The 26,042-nt window shown below is 39.7% G+C and overlaps 1 protein-coding gene and 1 long non-coding RNA gene across 2 annotated transcripts; one reads left to right on the forward strand and one right to left on the reverse strand.

Moving 5' to 3' along the window:
* Window positions 1-400: 400 nt before the first annotated feature.
* Window positions 401-2,421, reverse strand: LOC140121803 (uncharacterized). The gene is made up of 2 exons (XR_011854187.1): window positions 2,168-2,421; window positions 401-984 (listed from the first exon to the last, which is right to left on the reverse strand). It is a non-coding gene; the product is annotated as an uncharacterized lncRNA (long non-coding RNA).
* Window positions 1,876-24,580, forward strand: BEND3 (BEN domain containing 3). Its single transcript, XM_072141855.1, has 4 exons — window positions 1,876-2,196; window positions 6,954-7,015; window positions 7,982-8,181; window positions 17,861-24,580. The coding sequence occupies exons 2-4, from the start codon at window positions 6,970-6,972 to the stop codon at window positions 20,075-20,077; spliced, it is 2,463 nt and encodes an 820-aa protein (XP_071997956.1). The 5' UTR covers window positions 1,876-2,196; window positions 6,954-6,969; the 3' UTR covers window positions 20,078-24,580.
* The last annotated feature ends 1,462 nt before the right edge of the window (window positions 24,581-26,042 follow it).

Below are 26,042 nucleotides of genomic sequence, written 5' to 3' on the forward strand. Positions count from 1 at the left end.
CTGGACTCCAATGAAGGAGCAGAATCAACTCAAGGATCAGATGGAAATAAACAGCATGTGAGTTAAATAGGAGTGTCACAGCAAAGAGTCTGAAAACTTCTGACTGATATTTCAGTTTTTTTTGTTTAATAAATTTGTGAAAATATCTACATTACATTAATTACATGTACATTAATAAGCAAAAAACTTTTGTGATCTTACCAATTGGCTGCAATGGAAGAGTGAAAGATTTAAAGGCGTCTGAAGTTTTCATACAAGCAATCTTACAATTTACAAAAATGAGAGGATGCTTAAAAAACCATGGCAAAATAAATATTTAGCAGAAACTGAAAAAGTGATAAGTTGCTCATTCATCTATCAAAGGATATTTTGTTCCATCATAAAGTTCATATACAGGCAAAACTTTCTACACTCTTTATTGTAGTAATATTGTGACAATTTCTTCAACATTCAACTTCAATTCCTCAGAACAAACAGAACAATGTGCATATTGTGCTGCTCAGCTTATTCTTTCCAGGCGTATGACATTTTCTGTTCTGAATCTACTTGTCAAAATTCTTCCTCAGCAGCAGTGAAGCGGGCGGAGACTAACTGCTTTCTGTCTTTGCTAAAAAGTAGAGTCAATTATAAGCTTCCAACAGTTCTCATGCTGCTTTGTTTTCGTTTAGCAACAAATCCAGTGAGATTCCAACAAGTAAATCCACGTAACACTGCATAGTGCAGAATGTAATAAGTAGTAAAAATCAGCAGTGAAACAGTTACAAGGACTGTAGTCCATGATGTGTCAACACTAAGGTTTAACAGTGTCAGAGCATGGGCTGCAGGATGAAATGCAGTGAGAGAAAGAAATTTTTGTAGAATCACAGGTTGTTGTTGAGGGAGTCCTTCTCACTCAGTGATGTAAAAGTCTCCTGCAAAGGTCTCCATAGACACAAGGCTTTTCTTCTAGCTACACAGTACAGCAATGCAACATCCCATCTCCCTCTAAATATGTAAAAACAAAATAAATAAGTAGCATGGGCTTCCTATTGTACCATTCACAAAGCGCAGAAAAGTTCAGTACAATATAGACACAACTGCAACATTAACACAACAAAAGGCTCATCTTGGGAAAACAGCGGCTTAATCAGTGGGCCCAAGGCCCACTGGTTCCTTGTCTAGTGTAGGATGCTCCCTGGCCTATGCCAAACGATGAAGGTACATGGTATGGTGCTCTTGCTAGTTTTCTAGCACACAGATTGAGGTGATGTAAATGGTTTCAACTGGTCTGAAGTGACACTTGGGTGCCCCTCACCAAATGTATCTGGAATTGTGTGGTATTAATCATCCTGGTCTTCATGGCATTGTTCATAATAAAGAAGTCTATGACTTTGTGACTCTTCCAGTCTCTCTGTTGCACACTGATAACTTTATGACAATAATCTCAGACACTTTTGCAGGAATCTGTCAAGCAAATATATGAAATTTGTTCTAAGGGACAGGATAAGCCACCTGCTCGGTATTTGCTGGTGGATGGAAAGCTCTCATACGTTTTCCTATGGCAAACAAAGAGCCCAAAAAGCCAACAGCAAGCAACAGAACTTTTTTTTTTGTTACGTTTACAGTTATGTTAGGTTCCTGTCAGGACCTAACAAATGGGCAGAGTTTCCATAAAACTCTATAGACTCCATGTTTCTATGCGCCTTTCTGTGTTTAAAAGTGTTAATAAACTGCAGCCTGATCCCAACAATAACTGCATCTGGCTTCACCTATTCTGTAACGTCATGGAGGTGGCAAGAAGGTGCACAGGGTAGCGCTGCTGTGACAAAGGAGAAAAGTTTGGGGAAAGTCATGTGAGTGCAGGCAGTTACTATACAGCCGCTCTCCACCCTGAGGGGATCCCACATGAGGGACTGTGTCCTTGACAAGTGATCCCCCACCCCCACGCCGTGTCCTGGCAGCGGCTGATCCTGAGTGGAGAGAGGGCAGGGGGCTGTTCCCACCGCAGCCTCGGTCTCCCTGTGTCCTTCTGCGGAAATGACACACACGGAGTCCCGTCACGTCACGCGAGAGCGCACGGACACGCAGCACACAAAGACACGCCGGGGGAGGCAGTGGGGAAAGAGCCGGAGCAGCAGCTGAGACAACCCCCTCCCCCGCCACACTGCGCCCGCACAGCCGTGCTCACCACGCACGACCAAGTGCTCTTCATGTGAGGTAAGTGGACGCCGGCAGGCACACCCTGAACACAAGGGGGGCTGCGCTCTTCGGGCGCCTGGATGTGTATTTGCTGTTCGCTAAAACAAAGCAATCCCTGCCCAGCCCTCCCCGGGGTGACCAGCTGCACAGTGCTCGGAGCCGCCTATTCCTATTGAGTGCCTGACGCGTCCACGTCATACAGTGACGCTGTGACGTCATAGCCCGCCGAGCCTCCGCTGCACAGCACAGGGGGAGTGGCCGGCTGTGACTGCTCCTCTCCGCACTGTAATATTACATGCAGCTCTAACTTTTAGTTCTGTCCTAAGGAAGAGGGAGGAGTAACAATTGATGTGCATTAGTTTTCTTGAACAGCATGTTGGTCTCTGAGGTAGAAGACTTAGTATGAGGCTGTATGGCAGATGAGACTTATTGCAGGCCTGGGGGATCACGTTTAAAGCCCATTATTCCCGTGGCCTGTGGACTTTTGTGGACTCACTTTTATGTTCTTCTCCCAGAAGCCAGAACTTTTTTCCCAGATTTACATACTTGTTTTATCCATAACAATTTGGAAATGCAATGAAATGCATTTGCACCATATTCATGACTTTTTTTTTTTTTTTTTTTTTACAGCTTTCACTGTACTGCACACATGACACCTCCACTTTATTTTTTGGATCGGTATGCTCATGAAAATAGCACATTTATAAAGATTTTATTAATTACATTAAAAGACATGGCAACATTAAATATTGACGAAAAAGTAACAAAAGGCTTCAGACGCTTCAAATTATCCATGAGCATCCACAATAAAGTCAATAAAACATTATAAAGATCAACATGTTTCAATGTTTGAGCGTCTTAGTCATGATCCATTCACATACACATGTCAAAAATGCTTACTGTATATACTTGAGTATAAGCTGAGTTTTTCAGCACAAAAATGTGCTTATGCTTGAGTCTATAAAAAATAATAATAATCTTTATATAGCACCATCAAATAACATAGCGCTTTACAAATCATAGGGGACATATACAAATATAATATTACATTACAGAGTACTAACAGTCATATGGAACAATAGGAGTGAGGGCCCTGCTTGCAAGAGCTTACAGACTATGAGGATGAGGAGGTTGACAGAATAGGTTAAACAGATTGTATAATGGTCTGTACTCACCTTTCCGACGCCCCCCACAGGTCCTCTTCTATCTTCAGCTCCGTCTTGGGGTCCCTGTGGCTGCGTTGCACACACCATGACGTCAGCCGCTTGCAGATATCATAGTGTGTGGGCCGCCACGCTTACAGAAAAAGGTAACAACTAATGATACAACTGCAAAGAACAAATCTTCTCACAAAAAATAAGCCCTCAACCAGTGCGGTCAACAGAAAAATACAGAAGTTATACCTCAGAAAAAATGGCGATGCTAAAAGATATGCAATTTCTTTTGACAGGGAAACCAATCCCCGACACTACACATCATGCAACGCACAGCCCAGGGGGCGCACAACCACACTTTGTACACTACTGCTCAGAGCCACTCGTTGCTTCCCGTTACAGTCACACTTTTCACAGCTGCCACCATTTGCAGTTAAGGCTTAGGAGATGCCCACACCAGGACCACACACATACACCCAGACACACACTTTTCTAGGTGCCATACAGATGACCTAGACCCACACTTTCTATAGCTACTGTTAGCACACAGACACACAATGTAACATGGCTTAGCGGTACTTCACCAGTCCAGAGTTATTGGAACGTATAGAGCACAAGAAAAACTTATTAAACAATAATTTAATATGCAAAATAGGCACAGTGCTTAATAGTTACACAAATGGTGAAATAATAGACATACATAACAGCAAACAGTAAAATAAAAGGGGATAAAATAAAGAAAAACAGATCTCTTACAAATTGGATTGGCATAGAGATCCTCGGAGGAGAAACCGATGAAAAAATCTTGGACCGCCCTCCAAACTCAATGCATCTCCATGGACTGATCCCAATTAAATAGTGGCATGTTACTTTTAAGAAACCACTTAATCCGCCCCTTGGTCATGTGAGAGGGGCGTGGCTACACCTGAATCAAGGTGGAAAGTTAGGGACATATCTCACTAGGGTCTCCTGAGAAGAAGATATGCCCAGCATATTTCCTAGCATGAATTAACAAATATTACAACATCAAACATTTTGAAATATTGGCCCGATGGTGTAATAGCTATTTTTTTTTTGGTTTCCAAACCTCGAAATCCAGAGCAGATGATGCTGATCACAGATTTGTTGACCATAAATTGAAATATTGGATTTATGACCAGGTTTTTTTTATAATGTTATTAAGTAGCCATTTTAAGACACATGCCTGGAGCATAAGGGACTTGGAGCCACCAAGTCTGTATCAATTAAAAATTCCATTCAAGGGACACAGCAAAGCAATTTACATTTCTATTGATGGGGGCAGGAAAATAAGAGGTGGGTGGGAGCACCAGGTCCAAAGGTAACTTCCTCTGGAAAAGAAGGGGCATCATAACCCATAATTTATTAGAGTCTGAGGAAAGAGTGGTCACAAAATCACCTGCACTTACTGGGGGATGAACACTATAGTGAGGAGTCACAAACAGGGACTGGGGCAAGTCCGGAACACTACAGTGCCGAAACATAGCTACTCATATATGGGAATAAATTATTTATTTTTTTTGCCTTTTGAATCTTGGAGTACTTCCACTCTATGATAGATGGAGATCTAGCCCCTCCGTTTACCTCTGAACTCATCAATCAATACCATCGCACACGTAATCTCTGCTCCTCACAGTATCTTCTGCTTCACTTTTATTACCATCTGCTCTTCTCACTACCCTCTCCTGGACTTCTCCCATACATCTTCCATACTCCGGAAATATCTACCATAATATGACAGACTGTCTCCCACCTTCCAAACGTAATATGAAATCCCATATGTTTAGGATTGCCTCCCTCAACTTGTGTCTCCATCTACCCGTCCATATAGATTGTGGCACTGGCAGTGTCCTCTTCCACTTGTTTCAGATCTCTGTAGCTTTGGTACTTGCATTTGTTCTTGTCTTAATGTAATGTATGTGAACCCCTACATCACAATCTAATTAATGATACTCTGTAAATTAATAATATATTCAATAATATATTCAAGTGCACCATGTGCACTTTGTGGGCAGCAAGCAGGGAAATGTGATCCACTGTTTGTGACCTGTCAGCAGTAAGTGAGCACTTACTTTGTATCACAAAGACGGCAGGTACAGGACCTGATCTATCTTTTGCTGAGTGGGAAGTTGTGAGCAAGCACAATGTAAACTAATTTGGCTGTGAGTTAGCTGTAAAAAAATTCCCTGCAACTTTTAAATCTGCAGCTCAATGTCCAGATCAACCTATTTTTCTTTTTTTTTTTTTTGAAAGTGCTTTGATATTTCTTGCACAACTGTATTCAACTTATGGGATTTATTGTCTGCTTCTTGCAGACTTCTCAGGCGTGTATAGCTTGTTCTTTTTTTCTTTCTTCTCTGTACTTTTTCATTTATTGTACCTGTGGAATTTCTTTGCATACACAATTGTAATTTTTTTAGTACGTTTTTTTTATTTCCTTTTTTTAATTTTAACATTAATAAAAGAAAAGGTAAATTTGGGGAAAAAAGCCAAATAATGCTGAGGATGTTGTGCTCTGTAAAGCCATTCTTCCAACCTGGCAACAAGGATAGGAAATTTTGAATAAACCCCATTGATACATTGATTTGATTCTTTTTTTAAATACATTAGCTAGAAAATAAAGTTGGCAAGGATGTACTTAGCCTTTACGTTTTCTGACAATTGCATAAGTATCTGTTACCTTTCCAAGATGCTGAATGTAGCTTGTCTGCTAGTGTTGACCTGAAGCAGGAGCATTGCTTGTGTCTTCAAAGATCCAGCATAAGAACAATAAAGCATTTGTACCTCCACATAACATTTATCATCATTCTAGCATAACCCATCTAGTACAACACCGTAGATAAAGAAGTTATGTAAATATAAGAAATACCTTTTTAGCAGGAAGGGCTCATAAAACAGCACAAGATACTACATTTGCCTCTTCTCCCCTTTGGTCCAACACAGCAACTTGCTGTGCATGGCCATCAATGTGACCTGATTTAATCTCTGTGTACGGCAGGCTGGGAGGAGACTTACCACACTGAACTGCAGGGAAAGAGAAAGTTGAGTATAGAGCTGCTATTTCCTACTACCCTTGAAGTTGTACCCTTAAGGGGATATTTACCAGGGCTTCTGTGCCATGTTAGTTTATAGCTAGCCGTAGCGATTATTTTTTCCAATCTGCCACCTTCACGCCAGGGGGCGTGGAGAAGAGTGGAAGGGGGAGTGGCTGGCCAGCCCTCGCTGCAGCTGGCTGGAGCCTCTTGATGTATCCGGCTGTCTCGAAGCTGCGGTGGGGCTGTCACGTCAGAGTATGATCAATAAGAAAAGTCCATTTTGTTTTGGGAGGGACTCTCATGAGGCTGAGGACACAAAGGTAAAAATGCTGCCTGCTATGCTGTGGTGATTAAGTATGTGAATTTAGGGGATGGGATTTAAGCCATTTGAATGTATATGCTTAGCTGAAAACCATAGCAGAAACCAATCTTTTATGATTATTTTTAATTATCGCCAGAACTACATTGACAGAACCAGTGTGTACCCATCCCCAAGCAGTTTACGAATTAAGTAGAAATTCAATTTAGACTTGCCCGAGTGTTAATGTTTTTTTCTTTTCTTATACAGGATACGTAAAAAGAAAATGAATTCGGTTGAATTCCGAGATAAAGATGATGATGAAACTGATGGTAAGTCCTTCACAGTCTATATTCAAAGATCATCACATGAAAAGAAATTATTATTCCTTGATAGAGAGTTTGTCTGTTATATGGCAATCTTCATCGGTGTTTATTAGATACAGTGGGTAAAATAAGTATTTAATTCACTGCCAATTTTATATCCTCCTACAAAGAATTGACAGGTCTCTAGTATGTATTGTTGGTACACTTCAGCTAGGAGAGACAGAATCTACAGAAAATCCAAAGAATTCACATCACATCACACACTCTACCATTGCCAAGACTAAAAAGCTGTCTAATAAAGAAATTTGGGACCAGCGCTACTTATATTAAATGAGAAATCCTACGACGTGCCACATGCAATAATACAGAAAGAAACATGTCAATGTTATTCAATACTAATAATACAAAATGTGAATAAAATCAATTAAAATGGTGAAGACTCACCAAAGTGACATCTCTATGGAAAACACACCCTATGATAGTATGTGCAGACCTTGCAGTCCAGCTCCCCCACCTGGACAATGACCATAGAAAAAGGTAAATAAACAATTGTGTATATTTTGTCACAGCATTCATAAGATAGTTAACCATTCACGTAGTGCAGTTGCTCAAAAAAGCATAACATATCATTAAAACTCAATCCACCATTCACCATGAAGGCCATGAACAATACAATTAATTACCTGATAAAGCAAGTGGTCTGTTAAAGTTGGGGAGCTGGGGCATATTCCTTATCCATGCTGTCACAGATAGCCTTTATCTTCTGCACACTGGCATCTTCCCTATTCCTTAATTGATATCGTGATGGGGAAATCATAAATGTGCAGATTAAGTAATGTAATCAGTTACCTATTACAAAAGTAGCTGCAATTATACTAACAACTGAAGGCAGAGGTGTAAACACAGCCTTTCCTGTATTGTATACTATTGTAAATCTTCACAATTTGATGTCACCTTATCTGAATTTTACAGTCAAACCTGTAAAAGTGGAATCATCAGATGAAGATGATCGGTTGGTTTATTCCCATTCCATTTCTGTTCGAAAGCTAATACCTGAATCCTCCCTCAACTGTCAGTCTGGTAAACGGAAACATGTTCATAGCACATCTGAAACGCCAAGCAATGATGCTGAAATTCTTACTGTTTTGAAGAAAAGGCGATTCGTCCCAGAGGTAATTACTGCACACTTTTAGTTTCAGGGAAACAATGTATAAACTTGTGCTTTCTCTGCAGCTGCTCAGTTTAACCCCTTTAAGATCAAGATTGTTTTTTTGCTTTTTTGTTTTTCACTCTGCTCCTTCCACAAGCCAAATCTTTTTTTTTTTGTTTACAAAGCTTTATGATGGTTTGTTATCTGTTAGAGAAATTTGTATTTTCTTGCGGCATCAGTGTATTTTTTGTGCCATGTACTCGGAAGCTAGAAAAATAAAAATCTGGTGGAATGGTCAAAATCTACCATCAAAATCAAGCTATGATAAACCAGGGGCACTAACTCATAGATCCACCATGGTTGTGGTAATCTTATATAATCTATGGCCTTCCATCCATCTAAAATAAACTTTAATCCCTTTTTTTAAAAAAGTTGCATTACAAAAAAAAACGCCTTACATCGCCGTATTCTGACACCTGTAACTTTTAGATACTTCAGTGAACAGATCTGTGTAAGGTGTAATTGTTTGCGGGATGGGATGATATGTTTCTGAAAATGGTATGTCCAGGCACCGCCCTGGATGAGCACACAATCGTGTGCAAGGGGCCTTACTCTGTCTGATTCTTGATGCCCAGTTGACTGCTAAAATGGTAGTGGGGTGGTAAAAAGCCCTGACAGCTTTCAGCATTTATGTGGGCCAGCCTAATAAACTAATGCAATGCAAAATTCACCTACTCACACACTAGCACACACTACTTTACACACAATAATTTCCACACACTCACATATTCATATGCAAAATACCATTTATATGTTTCTATGATACATTTGTTGCTTTTATGCCAGATTTGCATGCATTGCAGAACACTTTGTAATGTCCTCCTCTAGTGACAGTGATGAAGCTTCAGAAAGACGTAGTAGGCAGAGTGAAGAGCATGAATATTAATACAGATGGGTACAAGGAACTTTTTGAAAAACATTTTTGCAGAGGAATTTGTAGACCTAATGGTTAAATGTACAAATCTGTATACACAACAGTTTCTGGCCAGTCACCCCACATCATATTATGCTAGAAGAAAGAGTTGGCACCCCAGCAGTGCCACAGAATTGAAAAAATTCTGGGGGCTCCTTTTTAATATGGGGCTTGTTAAAAAGCCTACCATCCGGTCATATTGGTCCAGTGACATTTTTTTTTACCACACGCCAATGTACAGGGCTGTAATAAGTTTTGAGGCGCTGTTAAAATATCAGCATTACAGCGATAATAGTCAGTGTCCTGCCGCTGGTGACCATGCGCGAGACCAATTATACAAAATTGGGCAAGTAGTGACTCATTTTAATGAGAAGTTTATGGAGGCTTACACCCCACAAATAAATATAGCCATTGACGAGTCACTTATATTCTTTAGAGGTAGGCTTAAATTCCAGCCATATTTCCCAAGCAAAAGAACTAGATATGGAATCAAAGTTTTCACGCTCTGTGAAAGTGAAAGCGGATAAACCTACAAATTCTGTATATATGAGGGAAAAGACTACCAGATCTGCGTACCTGAATCCCCCCCCCCTGTCCTAACCACAACTGGTAAAATTGTGTGGGATCTTTTATTTCCCTGTTAGGTAAAGGCTATCATCTTTACATATATAGTTTCTATACAAGCGTCCCTCTCTTTCAGTGCCTCCTTGAAAAAGGAGCAGTGTTTTGCGGAACAATAAGGAGGAATCAAAGAGGCCTCCCCAAAAATCTGGTGGACCTTAACCCCTTAATACTACGTCACATAATACTACGTCACATAATACTACGTCACATAATACTACGTCACATGCTGGGTGCGAGTGCATGGAGAAGGCTTACGGGCTGAGCCCTCTCCATAGCCGGTAAGTCTTTGCTGCATATTGCGGCTTCAAAAACATGGGCTTCGCAATCTTTCCTGAAGATCGTCGTTCCCCGTGACATCATCAGGGAGTGGCGATCTGTCGCCATGACAGCCTTGGGTCTTTGCTTCGGGTTAACCTATTCATTACAATGTGCTATCGGCACATTGTAATGAATGAGGAGTAAAATCCCCATATACTGCCATACTGTAATATGGCAGTATATGATAGGATCGTACAGACAACTTAGGGTTAAAGTACCCTAGGGAGTCTCAAAAATAGTAGAAATTAAAAAAAAAACAACTGATAGAACTGATATAAATAAACAGTAAAAATCATAGACACGTTAGGTATCGAAGCATCTGAAAATGCCCGGTCTATCAAAATTTAATAACTGTTTTTCACTGCATTTAATCCCAAAGGTCGTACAGTCCCAATTTCACTGCATTCGGAATTTTTTTCCCAGTACACGGCATGGAATATTAAATACCACCATTTTAAAGTGTAATTTGTTATGCAGAAAATAAGTCATAACACAGCTCTGTACATGGAAAAAGTTATAGTGGGGAGTGAAAAATGAAAACACAAAAACGAAAAAGGGCTGCGGCGGGAAGGGGTTAAATTGAGGGCTGTGTCAGATTAACATCATGCTGACAAAAGGACAAGAGATATGTTTGGTTCTCACATCTATTAATGCAGATTACAGCACCCCTGTCTCTGTTAGAGGAACCAGTGCCACCGTCCTCAAGCCAGTCTGCATACAGGAGTACAGCCAACATATGGGAGGGGTTGATCTAGCCGATCAAATGCTACAGCCCCGCACAAGTCCCGCACATGGTATAAAAAGGTTGCAGTGCATTTAGTGCAAAATGCATTGTATAATTCCTTTATCGTTTACCACAAGACCGGCAACAAGTAACCTCATTAAGCAATTACTGTTCCAAGAGGGTGCAAGCACATCCCATGCTAGTCACACCAGCAGAATTGTGCCGGGACAACATTTCCCATTCGAGATCATCCCCCACAGCAAAGAAAAGATGGACAAACAAAAATTGCTGTGTGTGCTACAAAAAGGGATATGGGTTATCAACTTGCCCAGATAAGCCAGGTTTGTGCATCAAGGACTGTGTCCGCGCTTACCATACTTCCCTAGAATATTAACTTTATTATTATTTTTACATTTTTGTTATTTTTATATGATCCTGAACACACATACCCAAAATTTCATTGCAAAATATGCCGAATTTTTCGGACTATAAGACGCTTGTTACTATAGGACGCACCCCAGGCGCATCCTTCCAAAAAAAGGAAAAATTTATTTTACACCAATTAAAATATCCCTGTTGGTCGCACTAAAGCACAGCACACACAGACATACATTTGCACACACAGAACCACACACACAGCTCAGCTACACACACAGAACCACACACTCAGCTCAGCTACACACACAGAACCACACACTCAGCTCAACTACACACACACTTCCCCCATTCCCCTTCTTCATACCCTGTCCCAGCAAAGCATGGCAGTATGAAACCTGTGGTGATGTAAGAAGCATGTGATCAGTCACATGATTCTGACATCACCACATGTCCTGTACTTGTAGGAAGAGAGCAGTACGGAGCCTCTCCTCTCTGGGAGATCAGGTGCAGCTCTGTGTCAGGGCATCACCCTATCTCCATTACAGCGGTCAGGAGGGTCTGGCAGTGCTGGAACCTCTTGAACTCCGGTCTACAAGACGCAGGGACTTTTTAGCGAGATTTTTTCCCTTTCCCTAGAACTGATATAAATATAAATAATCAGTACAAAATTGTATATGGCCGTATTCAAAAATGCCCAATCTATCAAAATATAATAACGGTTTTTCACTTTGTTTAACCCTGTAATGGAAAATAGCGCCCGAATTTGAAAATGGCACTTTTTTGCCATTTTGAAAAATATAAAAAATTAAATACAAAGAAGGTTGTACAGCCCTAAAGATGCTAGCATTGAAAAAATGACACCACCCACAGCTCCTACACCAAAATATAAAAAAGTTATCAGCGCAAGAAATGGCAAAATCTAAAAAAAAATTTTTTGTAGGAAAACATTATAAAACCTGTGCAAATTTGGTACCCCCGTAATCGCAACGACCCAAAGAATAAAGTAGACATGTCATGTGTGGTGCACAGTGCAAGCCGTAAATCCAAGCCCACAAGAAACGGCACAAATGCATTTTTCACCAATTTCACTGCATGTAGAATTTTTTTCCTGCATCCCAGTACATGGCATGGAAGAATAAATATCATCACTATGAAGTGCTGTTTGTTACGCAGAAAACAAGCCGTCACAGAGCTCTTTACGTGCAAAAAAAAAATTAAAATAGTAGATTTTTGATTGTGGGGAGTGAAAAATAGAAATGTTAAAAAAAAATTGAATTGGGTTAATTTCCCATGTTGGCAGATTACGATAAATAAGTGGTTTTTTTTGTTATAGTTTGGGCACTCAGCCTATAAAAGGTTCACCATCACTGACCTAGGGGGACTGTTCACTGATGCAATATACTACGTCCCCAGATGCCACTCCAACTTGCCTAGAAGTACCTTATCAGACTGTTATCTAGACTCCTGGACATGAATTAAGCCAAGGGCAGATATTCCAGCAAAACTCTTCTCTCCCAACGTGTCACTTAAGAGCATTTGTATAGAGCATGCAAGTGTCTCTTTATGCATGATAATGAATCTCCAGAAAATAGAAAGGCATTGGGGCACATTTACTTACCCGGTCCTGTCGCGATCCCCGAGGTGCGTTGTCCGACGATGATGTTCGGAGCAATTCACTAAGATCGTGCGCCCGATATCCTGCATGTGTCGCTTCCCCTCTCAGGTGCGCCGGAGTTCACCTTCTTGTTCCCAGGGTATGTGAGTGCATGTCTTGCGACACAATTTGAATTTTAAATCCTGCGCTTAGTTCGAATCAGTCAGGTTGTCCTACGGCTACGCCCCCCGATTTGTGTCACATGAAAATCTGATTGCGTGCACCAAAAATCCCTGTCAAAGGCGCAAATCGGAAATAGACGGGAAACCCAACGAAAATGCGGTGTGCGGACCCTTAGTAAATGTGCCCCATTGTTTCTTAACCGAATCACTGTCCTGGCTAGTTTTCGGCTTAAATATTGAAGGCAGGAAATTCTCAGTCCCCTTTTTTTTCACACCAGGCTAGTGTCACTATGGTAGTTACATTTGAAGACTATAACTTACCCTAGGGATTTTTAGATTTTTTTTTAAATTTAATTAATTACACATTGTACTTTATCAGTAGAAAATTAACTTAATCTATTTTGCTTATTTGCATTCATTTTATAAATTTTTTCCCCCCAAACTTTCAACAATATTTCATAATCAATTTCTATAGGGAGCATTTATTTTGGAATACACTTAAAAAGTATATATGGGTTTCAAATATATAGTTATTTTAAACATTTTAAAAGCTTCACAGTAATTCAAACAAAAAGGTGAAATTTAGCCTTAAGATTTATACACCTCTTAGAATTTGTTTGGTTTCTTCCACAATGTGGATGTTGACTATTGTATGACAACACTACATGGCACAGAAGGTGAAGGAGGGCCACTGAGCTAATGGACTGCAGATTAAGCCACAATAGTTTTCAGGTGCTATGTCACATATTCTGAGATACTAGGATGGTGGTGTGATATACATGCACAAGGCGAGGTTACTTCAAAGACTGAAAGGGGTCTCTGGCTCTATAAGGGGTAGCTAACAACTCTGTAGTCTTCGTGACTTAAGGCTTTTCTAAGAGTTCCCTCCACTTTTAGACAAAGGATAATAAAAACCCATGTTCTTGTTTGACCAATATGTCAGTTATTGAGTTATGATCCACCCCAGCCCAAGGCCCAATGCATATTTGGAATCTTGAGAAGTATATAGAGCATACCTGTGTCTCAATTTGTTCTAGCATCCTTGAACACAAAGATATAAATAACTCAATGGGAACATAATTATTCCTCCAAGATCCTGGCTCTGATCCCAGGTAGGAGGATTCCTAGAGCACCAGATGGGTTTGAAGGGGTGTGACAGCCCTAATATGTTCAGGGAACCCCTTGTGCCCATTGTTCTTTTCTTGGAGGATACTACCATCACAAGATCAGGAAGGAAAAATTGTGAGCTCGTGTGAACTCTCTTTTCCCCATTAGTTCTGCACAATGTAACGGATTTGCTTGTATTTGTAGTCCTACACTTGTAACTTGTAACCTGCACATCTCTCTCTATCTATCTATCTCATATATACACTCACCGGCCACTTTATTAGGTACACTATGCTAGTAACGGGTTGGACCCGCTTTTGCCTTCAGAACTGCCTTAATTCTTCGTGGCATAAATTCAACAAGGTGCTGGAAGCATTCCTCAGAGATTTTGGTCCATATTGACATGATGGCATCACACAGTTGCCGCAGATTTGTCGGCTGCACATCCATGATGCGAATCTCCCGTTCCACCACATCCCAAAGATGCTCTATTGGATTGAGATCTGGTGATTGTGGAGGCCATTTGAGTACAGTGAACTCATTGTCATGTTCAAGAAACCAGTCTGAGATGATTCCAGCTTTATGAAATGGCACATTATCCTGCTGAAAGTAGCCATCATATGTTGGGTACATTGTGGTCATAAAGGGATGGGCATGGTCAGCAACAATACTCAGGTAGGCTGTGGCGTTGCAACGATGCTCAATTGGTACCCAAGGGTCCCAAAGGGTGCCAAGAAAATATTCCCCACACCATGACACCACCACCACCAGCCTGAACCGTTGATACAAGGCAGGATGGATCCATGCTTTCATGTTGTTGACGCCAAATTCTGACCCTACCATCCGAATGTCGCAGCAGAAATCGAGACTCATCAGAAAAGGCAACGTTTTTCCAATCTTCTACTGTCCAATTTCGATGAGCTTGTGCAAATTGTAGCCTCAGTTTCCTGTTCTTAGCTGAAAGGAGAGGCACCCGGTGTGGTCTTCTGCTGCTGTAGTCCATCTGCCTCAAAGTTCGATGTACTGTGCATTCAGAGATGCTCTTCTGCCTACCTTGGTTGTAACGGGTGGCGATTTGAGTCACTGTTGCCTTTATATCAGCTCGAACCAGTCTGCCCATTCTCCTCTGACCTCTGGCATCAACAAGGCATTTCCGCCCACAGAACTGCCGCTCACTGGATGTTTTTTCTTTTTCGGACCATTCTCTGTAAACCCTAGAGATGGTTGTGCGTGAAAATCCCAGTAGATCAGCAGTTTCTGAAATACTCAGACCAGCCCTTCTGGCACCAACAACCATGCCACGTTCAAAGGCACTCAAATCACCTTTCTTCCCCATACTGATGCGCGGTTTGAACTGCAGGAGATTGTCTTGACCATGTCTACATGCCTAAATGCACTGAGTTGCCGCCATGTGATTGGCTGATTAGAAATTAGGTGTTAACGAGCAGTTGGACAGGTGTACCTAATAAAGTGGCCGGTGAATGTATATTATAGTATGCTTTTTTGTGTAGTGTGCCCTTAAGGCAATTAAATATTAAATTTAACCTGAATTGTTCTTTTATCTCCATTCACAAATCCTCACGGCCGTCTGTGTATTAACGTCACTGCTGGCCCTAAATACGACGGGCTCAGCAGTGTACATATACATGTACATATAAAGCCAAATTTGTTATTCTGTAGTGAATCTGCAATGAATCTGCATTACTATCAGTAATTGAACACTTTTTTTATGAGGAATACACATCATGACTCAATGGTCCTCTATGTAGGGACTGCTTAATCCGCTACTGGCAAGAAAATTCTAATCTAACCTATCAAAAAAGCCAGACTTGCACATATATATCTTTTTATACAAAGTATATCAAAAAGTTTATTGATTAAAAAACAAAGATTAGGAAAGGGACAGACGTTTTTACAGAAATGTCAGCTGATGCTAGAAAGATCACATATACATCTGGGGAGCGTGATATTAGTCAAAATAGTACTTGGTGAATAGTTGAAATTAATACAATTGGTTTAAGTGTCAGAAACCACAGTTAAACCGGTAAAGTTTCACAAAAAATGCTAACACTCAATTAGAAACAGCAATAGAAATTGTAAGATCCGGTGTGTTGGTTACCTGGCACAAGATTTCTCATGTCCTCCCAGTGACTGACACCCCGACGCGCGTTTCGGCGCGCTGCCTTGGTCAAGGGGTAACATCACTCAGACAGAGGACATTATTTAAATCTATTATTTATGAATCTGCATTGTCTCATTTATGCACTGCTATATTTCTGATTATGCTGTTTTTAAGCTAAAAGTAATAATGGATTTTCTATTTTAAGACTTTCATGAGTATATATAAAAAAATAAACTTAGTACTTACCCTCCAGCACTCAACCCCCTCAGCCCCAGCATCTTCTTCTCTGTGCATCATCTCTTCGGCAGTGCGGACAGAGGCACTGTTATGCACCCTGCCCACGCACACACTTTGATGCAGCGGAGTCGCCGCCTGGTGATGTCATAGTATGTGTGGAGGCAGGGCGCATAGACACGCACTGCCAGGACCCTAAATAGGAGGTGCGGGGGGAAAGAAGCTCTGGAGGGTAAGTACTACGTTTATTTTTTTAAGAGGACTTTGTTGGGGACATTTTATTAATTGTGGGGGGCTCTACTAGGGATATTTTAAACATTGGGCTCATCTGGGGACATTTTATTAATGGGGGACTCTGATGAGGACAGTTTAATTATTGGGGGCTCTGCTTGAAGCCGTTAAATCATTGAGTTGGCTCTGCTGGGGACATTTTGTTCAATAGGGGGCTCTGTTGTGGACATTTTATTAATTGGGGGCTCAGCTGTGGACACTTTATTAATTGGGGGGGCTCTGTTGGGGACATTATCATAAGGTGAGGCTGCTGTGGAGATTTTATTAATGAGTGAGGGTTATTAGTGAAGGGAGGACGCTGCTGGACATGTTATTAGTGTAGGGAGGCCGCTGCTGGACATGTTATTAGTTTAGGGAGGCCGCTGCTGGACATGTTATTAGTGTAGGGAGGCCGCTGCTGGACATGTTATTAGTGTAGGGAGGCCGCTGCTGGACATGTTATTAGTTAGTGAAAGGAGGCCACTGATGGACATGTTATTAGTGAAGGGAGGCCGCTGCTGGAAGTTTTATTCAAAAATAGCGGCTGCATTTCCCACCCGGCTCAGGGTCGGCGACAGGTTTCTGTAGAGCCTCAGCGGGCCCTTTTGCAGTAAACTCATGTGGCGGCATAAAAATTCAGAAACTGAAACAGTTCCCTAGTTTATCATATCAAAATATTCCCTAGGTTATCATACCAAACGGCCCCCTCATGGTTATTTTATACACAGCCCCTTCATGGTTATTTTATATAAAATCCCCATCACACCATGTGGATTCATTACATGCAGTCCCCCTCACCCCAATGGATTCCTTACATACAGCCTTATGTGTGTGTCCCCCCCCCCCCCAAGCAGCTCTGGGCCCAGTGCACTTGCCCAGAGCTGGCGCGGGCCCTGCCTCTGCTTACACTTGGGTCGGCTTATACTCAAGTACATACGATATATTAAATTGCCACATTTAAATTCATTTTTGTTTCATATTGAATACCAAAGAATAATTGACCCAAATTGTTCTAGGTTATTTCACTTGTGTGTAATACATATTTATACATGTTAAAATTTAAAAACGATCAAAGTTCCTTTATATGTTACAATTGCCTAATTGTTTTCTTAACCGTAGATTTGATTTCTCATTTATTCTATTAAACTTCAGTGCAATCATTACTATCTTTTTAGAATCTGCTCTCTTGCATGCGAGATGAAGAATCGCAACCTTCAAATCTGGAACGGAATAATTCTGCACCAGATGAAGAAGATGAAATGTTCAGTGAATTTGCTTCATCTCATAAAAAGCCTTTATATGGGATTTCACATAAAATCATAGAGAAAAGAAATCCAATTACATCAGAACTCATGTCATCTAATGAACTTTATGAAAGAGGAAATCATGTTAACACTTCAAATGTTCGCATATTTACTGAGATGCGTAAACGAGATTCTGTCAACAATGGTATGAGCTCTCAAATGAGTGATGACTCAAATATATATTCATTAATCCAAAAAATGTTTTTTACTATCAACACCCTTAATTCCAATATGACACAGCTCCATAGTAAAGTTGACCTTCTGTCTCTTGAGGTAAATAGAATAAAGAAAAAGGTCAGCCCACATGAAATGGTGGCAGAATTTCATCCACCACCTGAGTATCAGTTGACTAGTACTGAGCTAAAACAGGTGATGGACCAAAGTTCCTCAGCAGGTGATCTTGCATGTCGGCTATTGGTGCAGTTGTTTCCAGAGCTTTTTGCAAGTAATATGTTGCCTAGAAATTGTAGCACTTGTGGATTCTTAAGTAAACATAAACTTGAATCACTTCATCTCCAGCTCATAAGAAACTACGTTGAAGCATGCTATCCCTCTGTCAAGAACAACACAGTTTGGCAAGTTGATGTCTTGCCTCAGATAAATGATTTTTTTAATCGTTTCTGGGCTGAAAGAGAAATGGATAGCACCCGCCATGGAATGCAGACCACAAGTTTTTTTGAAAGTTTGCAATGTCAAAATGCTAACCTTGTTGAAAGAAAGGATCAGGAGGAAAATGCCAGTATGGAGAGGGTTGATCCCCTGGTCTCTGAATATGCTCTCAATTCACAAGAGCTAAATGAATATTTAGAAGAGGCTTCATCTCCAGGAGAATTTGTTGTGTTTTTGTTTCATCGACTATTTCCTGAAATATTCAACCAAAGAAAATTTGGAGAAAGGTATTTTGGAGACCCTGAAAGTTTTACTCTAGATCCACAACGTTTGCTACTGATTCGCCAATATGCTGAGATATATTTTCCAGAAGTACAAGAAGAGGAGGTTTGGCTCCAGCAGTGTATACATAGAATAAATGATGAGTTGGAAAGCATGTTCATGGATGGAAGTGAATGTGATGATGCTAGGGATGATTGTTTTGAGTCAAACTTGCCTGATGACTTATCGGTTGTAAAGGTAGAAGATGGTACAGATACTGAAAAGCCAGGAAGGAGATCTAAAAAAATATGGCTTGTTCCTTTTGACTTTGATAAATCTGACATTCCCCCACCAGACTTTGAGGTTCCCTTTCCACAATTCCTGCTTAGCAAAGAACAAATAAAAAATATATACGAGACTAGTTTGTCAATTGGTAATTTTGCTTCACGGCTTCTGGTTCATTTGTTTCCTGAGCTTTTTACTCATGACAACTTAAGAAAGCAGTATAACTGCAGTGGATCACTAGGAAAAAAACAGCTTGATCCCATTCGTATAAAACTTATCCGACATTATGTGCAAATACTTTATCCCAGAGCAAAGAATGATAGAGTTTGGACTCTAGAATTTGTAGGAAAGCTGGATGAGCGCTGTCGTCGAAGGGATACTGAACAAAGGAGATCTTACCAGCAACACAGGAAGGTCTATGTTCCAATGCCTGAGCGACAAGACTTTGTGTCTTTTGACTTCAACACTGAAAGATATAGAGATTTGATTGAGGGACCACCTCTCCCCCCTGAACGTAGCACAAAGGACTTCTGCAAAATACCACTAGATAAAATTGTAGTTCCACCTCCAGATTTTCCTGTGCCTTCACTGTATCTTTTAAGTGACAAAGAAATTAGGGACATTGTTCAACAGAGTCTTTCTGTTGGTAATTTTGCTGCCAGACTGTTGGTAAGACTTTTTCCAGAGTTATTTACTCCAGAAAATTTAAGACTTCAATACAACCACTCAGGTGCATGCAATAAGAAGCAGCTTGATCCTGTAAGGCTAAGGCTAATTCGACATTATGTGGAAGCAGTATACCCTGTGGATAAGATGGAGGAAGTATGGCATTACGAATGTATTCCTAGTATTGATGAAAGGTGCAGACGCCCAAACAGAAAAAAATGTGATATCCTTAAAAAAGCTTCAAAAAATCTAATTAACAACTGCTAAAAAACATAGAATTAGTAAAATAATCTAATTATCTTTGTAGAATTTTTATAGTGCTGCTTTAAAGTGCTTGGATTCTTCTGAATATAACCCTTGTAGGAGAATGTTTTAGTACTTAGTTCCAGAATGTGAGATTGACTGCATATTTGCACTCCATTTAGTATCAATCTTTTGTTTGTTTATTTTTACTTGTGTCTTCGTATTTTATACCCTGCTAAGGTCCTGAGTTTTGACATATTTGTTATGTTTGTTTTTCTAATGTTTTATTTCTGCAGCACACATTTTATAGGCTTCTAGGGTATTGATGGTATTGATTTGACTAGGATTTTTTTTGAGTTACATTTTTTTACACATACGAAAACATCTTTGTTCCGTTTGAGATTTGGTTTTCCAGCCATCTTTGTTCCATTGAGAAGTGTTCGATCACAGTCATAGTTCGCTATTTTTCTGATTATTTGTGCTATAAATACTATATTTTATTAAAAATAAACTTTGTTATCTTAAAAGTGTAGTTGCCCTCAGAAGGTAATATATATTTTTAATATGTGTCAAAAGTTTTTTTTTCTCGGAGCCCTACATTTTTTTTATGCCTATATTTGACAAAAAATGTCATGCTTTCCCTGAAATTAATTGGCTGCCTAGCAGTAGGATAGGTGTTTACACTTGTGGTCATACATACGACCCCCTCATGGTCGTGTGAATGTAGCCAAAGGCAGGCGACACAAGACCGTTCAGTGATCGGATTTCACAGACCAAGCACAGTGAAATATAATGCATTGAGAAGCAGTGAAATATAATGCATTCCGAAGCATCATTTTTTCGCTATAATGCATGAGGTTTTCACAGACCAAGCATGATTGTGTGCTGCTGACCTAAGAAGGAAATCCTGTAGGTCCAGTTTACTACTTTTATTCTCATTTGTATGATGTTTTTGTCAAAAATAGGAATAGAGTTTAAATAAATACTTGGTATACTTGGTATGTCTGAATAGCTTATAAAGTGTCCTATACAATGCTTGCTTTACTTGTAAGGTAATCTGGTAGACTCCCTTTAAGAGATTTAGCACACCTAGTCTTTGTGCTCGCTGCATTTCCCAGTCCAAATTGGCTTATGACATGCTCTTACAGCTACATAATGTTGGTGCAACTTGCACAACGACAAACTATGTATTACAAATAAGTGACCATTTACAGGGTTTTGCAGGATTTTAATGATGCTACAACCTACAGGCAGTCCCCGGGTTACGTACAAGTTAGGGTCCGGAGGTTTGTTCTTAAGTTGAATTTGTATGTAAGTCGAAACTGTATATTTTATAATTGTAGATCCAGACAAAAAACAAAATTTGGCCCCAGTGACAATTGGATTTTAAACATTTTTTGCTGTAATGGGACCAAGGATACCTTGGATGTCTTCATTACAGACACCTTACAGATGATCATTGCAGTCTGGGACTATAGTGAAGCATTCAGAGAGCTTCACCAGAGGTCAGAGGGGTCTGTCTGTAACTATGGGTTGTCTGTAAGTCGGGTGTTTAAGAAGGGGACTGCCTGTAGTACCCTGGAGGACTCTTTTGACATTGATGGTTACATAGGATTATGTCATGCAAGTCTGTACACAAGATGACCATTTGCAATGTTGTTTCATTTTATATTGTACTTATACTTCTATACACTTTAGATAATTCTAATAAATTATAATCCTTTAATAATTTACACCGAACAAGGTAGCAAATTGTAGACCATAAACATAAGAAAATAAATTTTAATCTGTCTTAAATGATGGCATTCAAATGGATGTCCAACGATGCAATATATGGATGGGTGAACATTACCAGAGCGAGAAACACTATTTGAGTCAGGATTTGTTCTGCTTAAAAAATAGGGAGGATCTTATGAAATGGATAATCCTTCTAGAGGTTTGGTGGCACCCTGTGGAATACATGCCAAAGAGGACCTAGGAAACTGTGTCAGGAGTTGATGTAGGGTTGCTTGGGTTCTTGCACTGATTTAGAGAATCCTTAGCAGAAAATGTTTTTTTTTTTTAAATTTGACCAATAAACGGTAATATACATTACATTTGTATCTTCTAAACAATAAAGCAGGTTTCATTACACAATTTGCACAGCCCCTTAAAAGTATAATTTTGATTAGAAGAATCTTATAATACACTAATTATCAATATTGTATTCCAAATCCTTAAATAGTAATAGATTTACAGGTAAAATACCTCTATTACAAGACAGGAACTAAATTATAACTTGAATTAAACATTACAATAAAATATTCTCAGTGAAACTACAGACTAAATTTCTTGTTTTACTGAGAATATTTTATTGGAATAAAAGTTATATTTTCGTTCCCATCTTGTAATAAAGATACTTTGCCTATAAATAAGGTTTACTATTTAATTGTTTCTAAATTTGTACCACCTGGCAGTGTCTCCCTTTTATTTAGGTAAAATTGCAAATCCTGGCATGGAAACCTCTCTAGTGGAGTTCAGCAGACTGGTACTGTGTGACTCCAGGTCTTCTCCTGTAGTCCTGGGCAGCCAAGGTCATGCTCTCGGAGAAGTCTGTGGTGAAGGTATAACTGAAAGGTTTGCCATCACTGCTCTATGTTGTCTACATTTCCAAATAGTTTTTGGTGTACTCTCCAGCACTGTTCTTGTGCCACCACATTATTTGGAGTGGCTACTTACTAATGATGTATAAGGCCAAGGTATATGAATTAAACTTCACTTTTATTAGCACATCAGATTGAAAAGGATAATCCATGTAAGTGATCATTATGGCTATTGAGGGCCTTTCTCAAGTTTGCTTGAATATATTATTCAAAATCTAAATCTGATGTAAAAATGTTTATTCCTTGTGCCCTGGACTCCAAACAGGCCACATCTAAATACATGTTATATAGTGCCTATAAAGCATAACTAAACAATATAGTATAAGTCAATAGAGCAGATGATAAACTTTGCAATATACTTTATAATAAGACATCTACCACCAGGATAAAAGATTGGAAAGCAAGTACACTGACATACTTGTATATGCCTCCTCTGGCAGGATCCACTCGTCTTATAGCTCTGCAAATTAGCTGGAGGGGCTCTCCAATAAGCTATGGAGCCCGGAGCCCCTTAGGTTCATTTGCATAATTTTAAGCATTTTTAGTGAAAACAAGGGCATAATAAGCTAAAAGAAGAGAGAGGGCACATAGCAGTATGTGAGTTTGTTTGGTTTACAATCCTTCATCCTGGAGGAAGATGTCCTTTAAATAACGATTTCCTGTGTCCCTTTTTCTCCTGCTTTTCTTCATTGCCTAAGCAGTTTTTGCTAGTTAGTTTTCTGTCCTGTAATCCACTGACTGCTGAGATATAATGATAACGTTTACCAGGGTACCAAGTGCAAAGTTTAAAGTTTCTCTGTTGTCCTTGGGTCACATGGCCCATTGGCAACAGTACTGGGGACTTTCTGTGACGTTACATGTCTTGCTGCCTTTCCATGTTCTAATTCCTGTATCCATGCCCCCTCAGTGATAACCGCTCCCAGATCAGTGGCAAGGACATTCACATACCCCTCCAATTGCTGGTTATATCCAGTGGTAATGACTCACATTATGACTGCATTTAGGCGCTATTTCCATTACGGGATCACCCCGGTAATAAACATTTTTATATTATTATAGAGTGGGCATTTTGGGACACTGTGATAATGAACAAGTTTATGTTTGATTATTTGTATTCTAGGGGAAGGGAGGTGATCTGAACTTTTATATTTTTATTTTGAACCCGAGGGGCTCCTTTACAGATCCTGCTATGACAGCTATGGAACCCTGGCAACAATGAAGTCAGTGGGGCGCCAGCCAGATCCAAGATGGCGGGACCTATGTGGTGCCTTTACTCAAGTGCTGCCATCAAATGCCAGCCTGTGAGACTACGCCATACACCCTTATACAAGTGATGTACAGATATGTCACATGTCGTAAGGGTGTTAAACATCCAAATACTGTAGTTGGGGTGCATACATTTTCTGGGATTGCTTATATTAGTATTCATGAACACAATTCCCACAGTATTCAAATACTCTCTCCCACAACTTTTTTTTTATACGAGGGAAGCAATACAATGTCTTATAAAGACATGCAAAATAATAATTCTGGAACAGTTTTATTTGCTGTGTATTAGATTTCAGAATCACTTCTAGCAGAGTTCATTTTGGCTGTGGACTGACATTCCTGTTTGTTTGTGATTTCTACTGAATTAATATTATATAAAAAGTTGTGAGATGTTATATTTACATCTCGGTAAGGACATGATATGTGCCGTAAGGCAAATATGGTAGCAGTTGTGATATCTGCACAGAATGCTGTGCTACATCTCAGGTTAGATATTCAATATGCACATTTTGTGTTTTTTTATTTCACTGGTACATGTAATTTCTTATCTAACATATTCATATAATGTTTTGTTTTCTATTTGTGGTAAAATGTAATGCACCAATGTTAGCATATTCTTGGGTAAAGTAAAATTTTGCCAAAGGAAGACGACTTGGTGTGTTTATTTCATTCTAGTTGGTGCCTTATTTTTGTTTACATGTTTGACCTGTATACAGTATTGGAAATCTTTGGACATCCTGCAGCTCCATAGAAGAGACTACAGAAGGGAAACAAACCACAGAAATTGTGTAAATATGAGTGCGGCACCATGGGTATTTAGGCACAGTAAGGTCATCACAAATCCTATTTATGTAGGAACACTGTAATGTCCCTTTCACCATCCAAAGGAATCCAAAGTAAACTTTTGGATTCCCCGCTCAATAAATAAAATTATAAATCAAATCTTAAATTCACAAAAATAAGTCTATGGCCCAGTGTGGTAAACTCAGGAACACTACTAGGAATTCCGGAACCCCTGACAAATTTTATGGGCCACATAGTTTCCCATTTTACACTACTACACTGCATTTGGGCTATTTCTTTTCTGACCAGGTCCTAAAAGGCTTTACTTATCAGAGCATTTTAACAAATTTTCATACTTATTGGTTTAACATTTGTAACTTCTTTTTTTTTGTGCAATTTTATGCTGCATTTCTTTTGTGACACATAGGGATAGTTAAAAATAAAATTAAAAAGTTAAGGAACTTTTTTTTTTAGTTTTTGGGGGGTTAAAAGTTAAATAAAATGGAGAAAAAAATATATTTTGTCAGTTTTCAAAGTAACCAAAAATGACCATTATAAATTAATTCCCTAGTGTGTCGTGCTAATTTTAATATATAATATGTATAGTCTGGGGCAAGCAAGGCGACTATGGCAATGTCTTTTATAGTGTAGTGCAGGATTTTTTTATTTTATTTTAATGGGGAATCTTTAGTGTGTATTTTTAAATATTTATTTATATGTAATGTGTTTGTGTGAGTGAGTTGAGGTCATAAAATACCCCTGGTGGACATTTCCAGATTTTGTTTCTTTATTTTAGACCTTTTTTTTAAAATTTTTTTACTTCTAGTTTTGACATATAACTGGGGCATCTGTAAGAGCCCCAGTTACAAGGGGAAACGACCCCCTATGGGGGCCGATGTTTAATCAGAGCTGGACTGGATCTGATAAGACCCAGCAGGTATGATTAACCCCTACAGACCTAGCTACCTTCCTCTCTGCATTCTGCTGCCTTATGCGAGGGTTGGAGAACCTCATCTCTCTAGGGTTTCTGGCTGTCTTTGAGACTGTATCCTGGTTAGCGTTGGAGCGGAAGAAAACTACAGCAACATCTAAAGACGTCGCTGAAGACTTCGCACCCACGCCCACTAACGTCTTTTGTCAGTGGGCAACCCGGGAGGAGTTAAAAAGATTGTGGTCTTCTCTTTTAAAATGATATGATCTTTAGTGCATAGTAAAATAACAAGACCTGTTACACAGAAACTATAATCTGGTGTAGCATTCACAGTGGCAGGGAGTGCGGCCACGTCTGGACCCTC

Source organism: Engystomops pustulosus, chromosome 3 (assembly GCF_040894005.1).
Source record: "Engystomops pustulosus chromosome 3, aEngPut4.maternal, whole genome shotgun sequence".
In the NCBI taxonomy this organism is placed as follows: domain Eukaryota; kingdom Metazoa; phylum Chordata; class Amphibia; order Anura; family Leptodactylidae; genus Engystomops; species Engystomops pustulosus.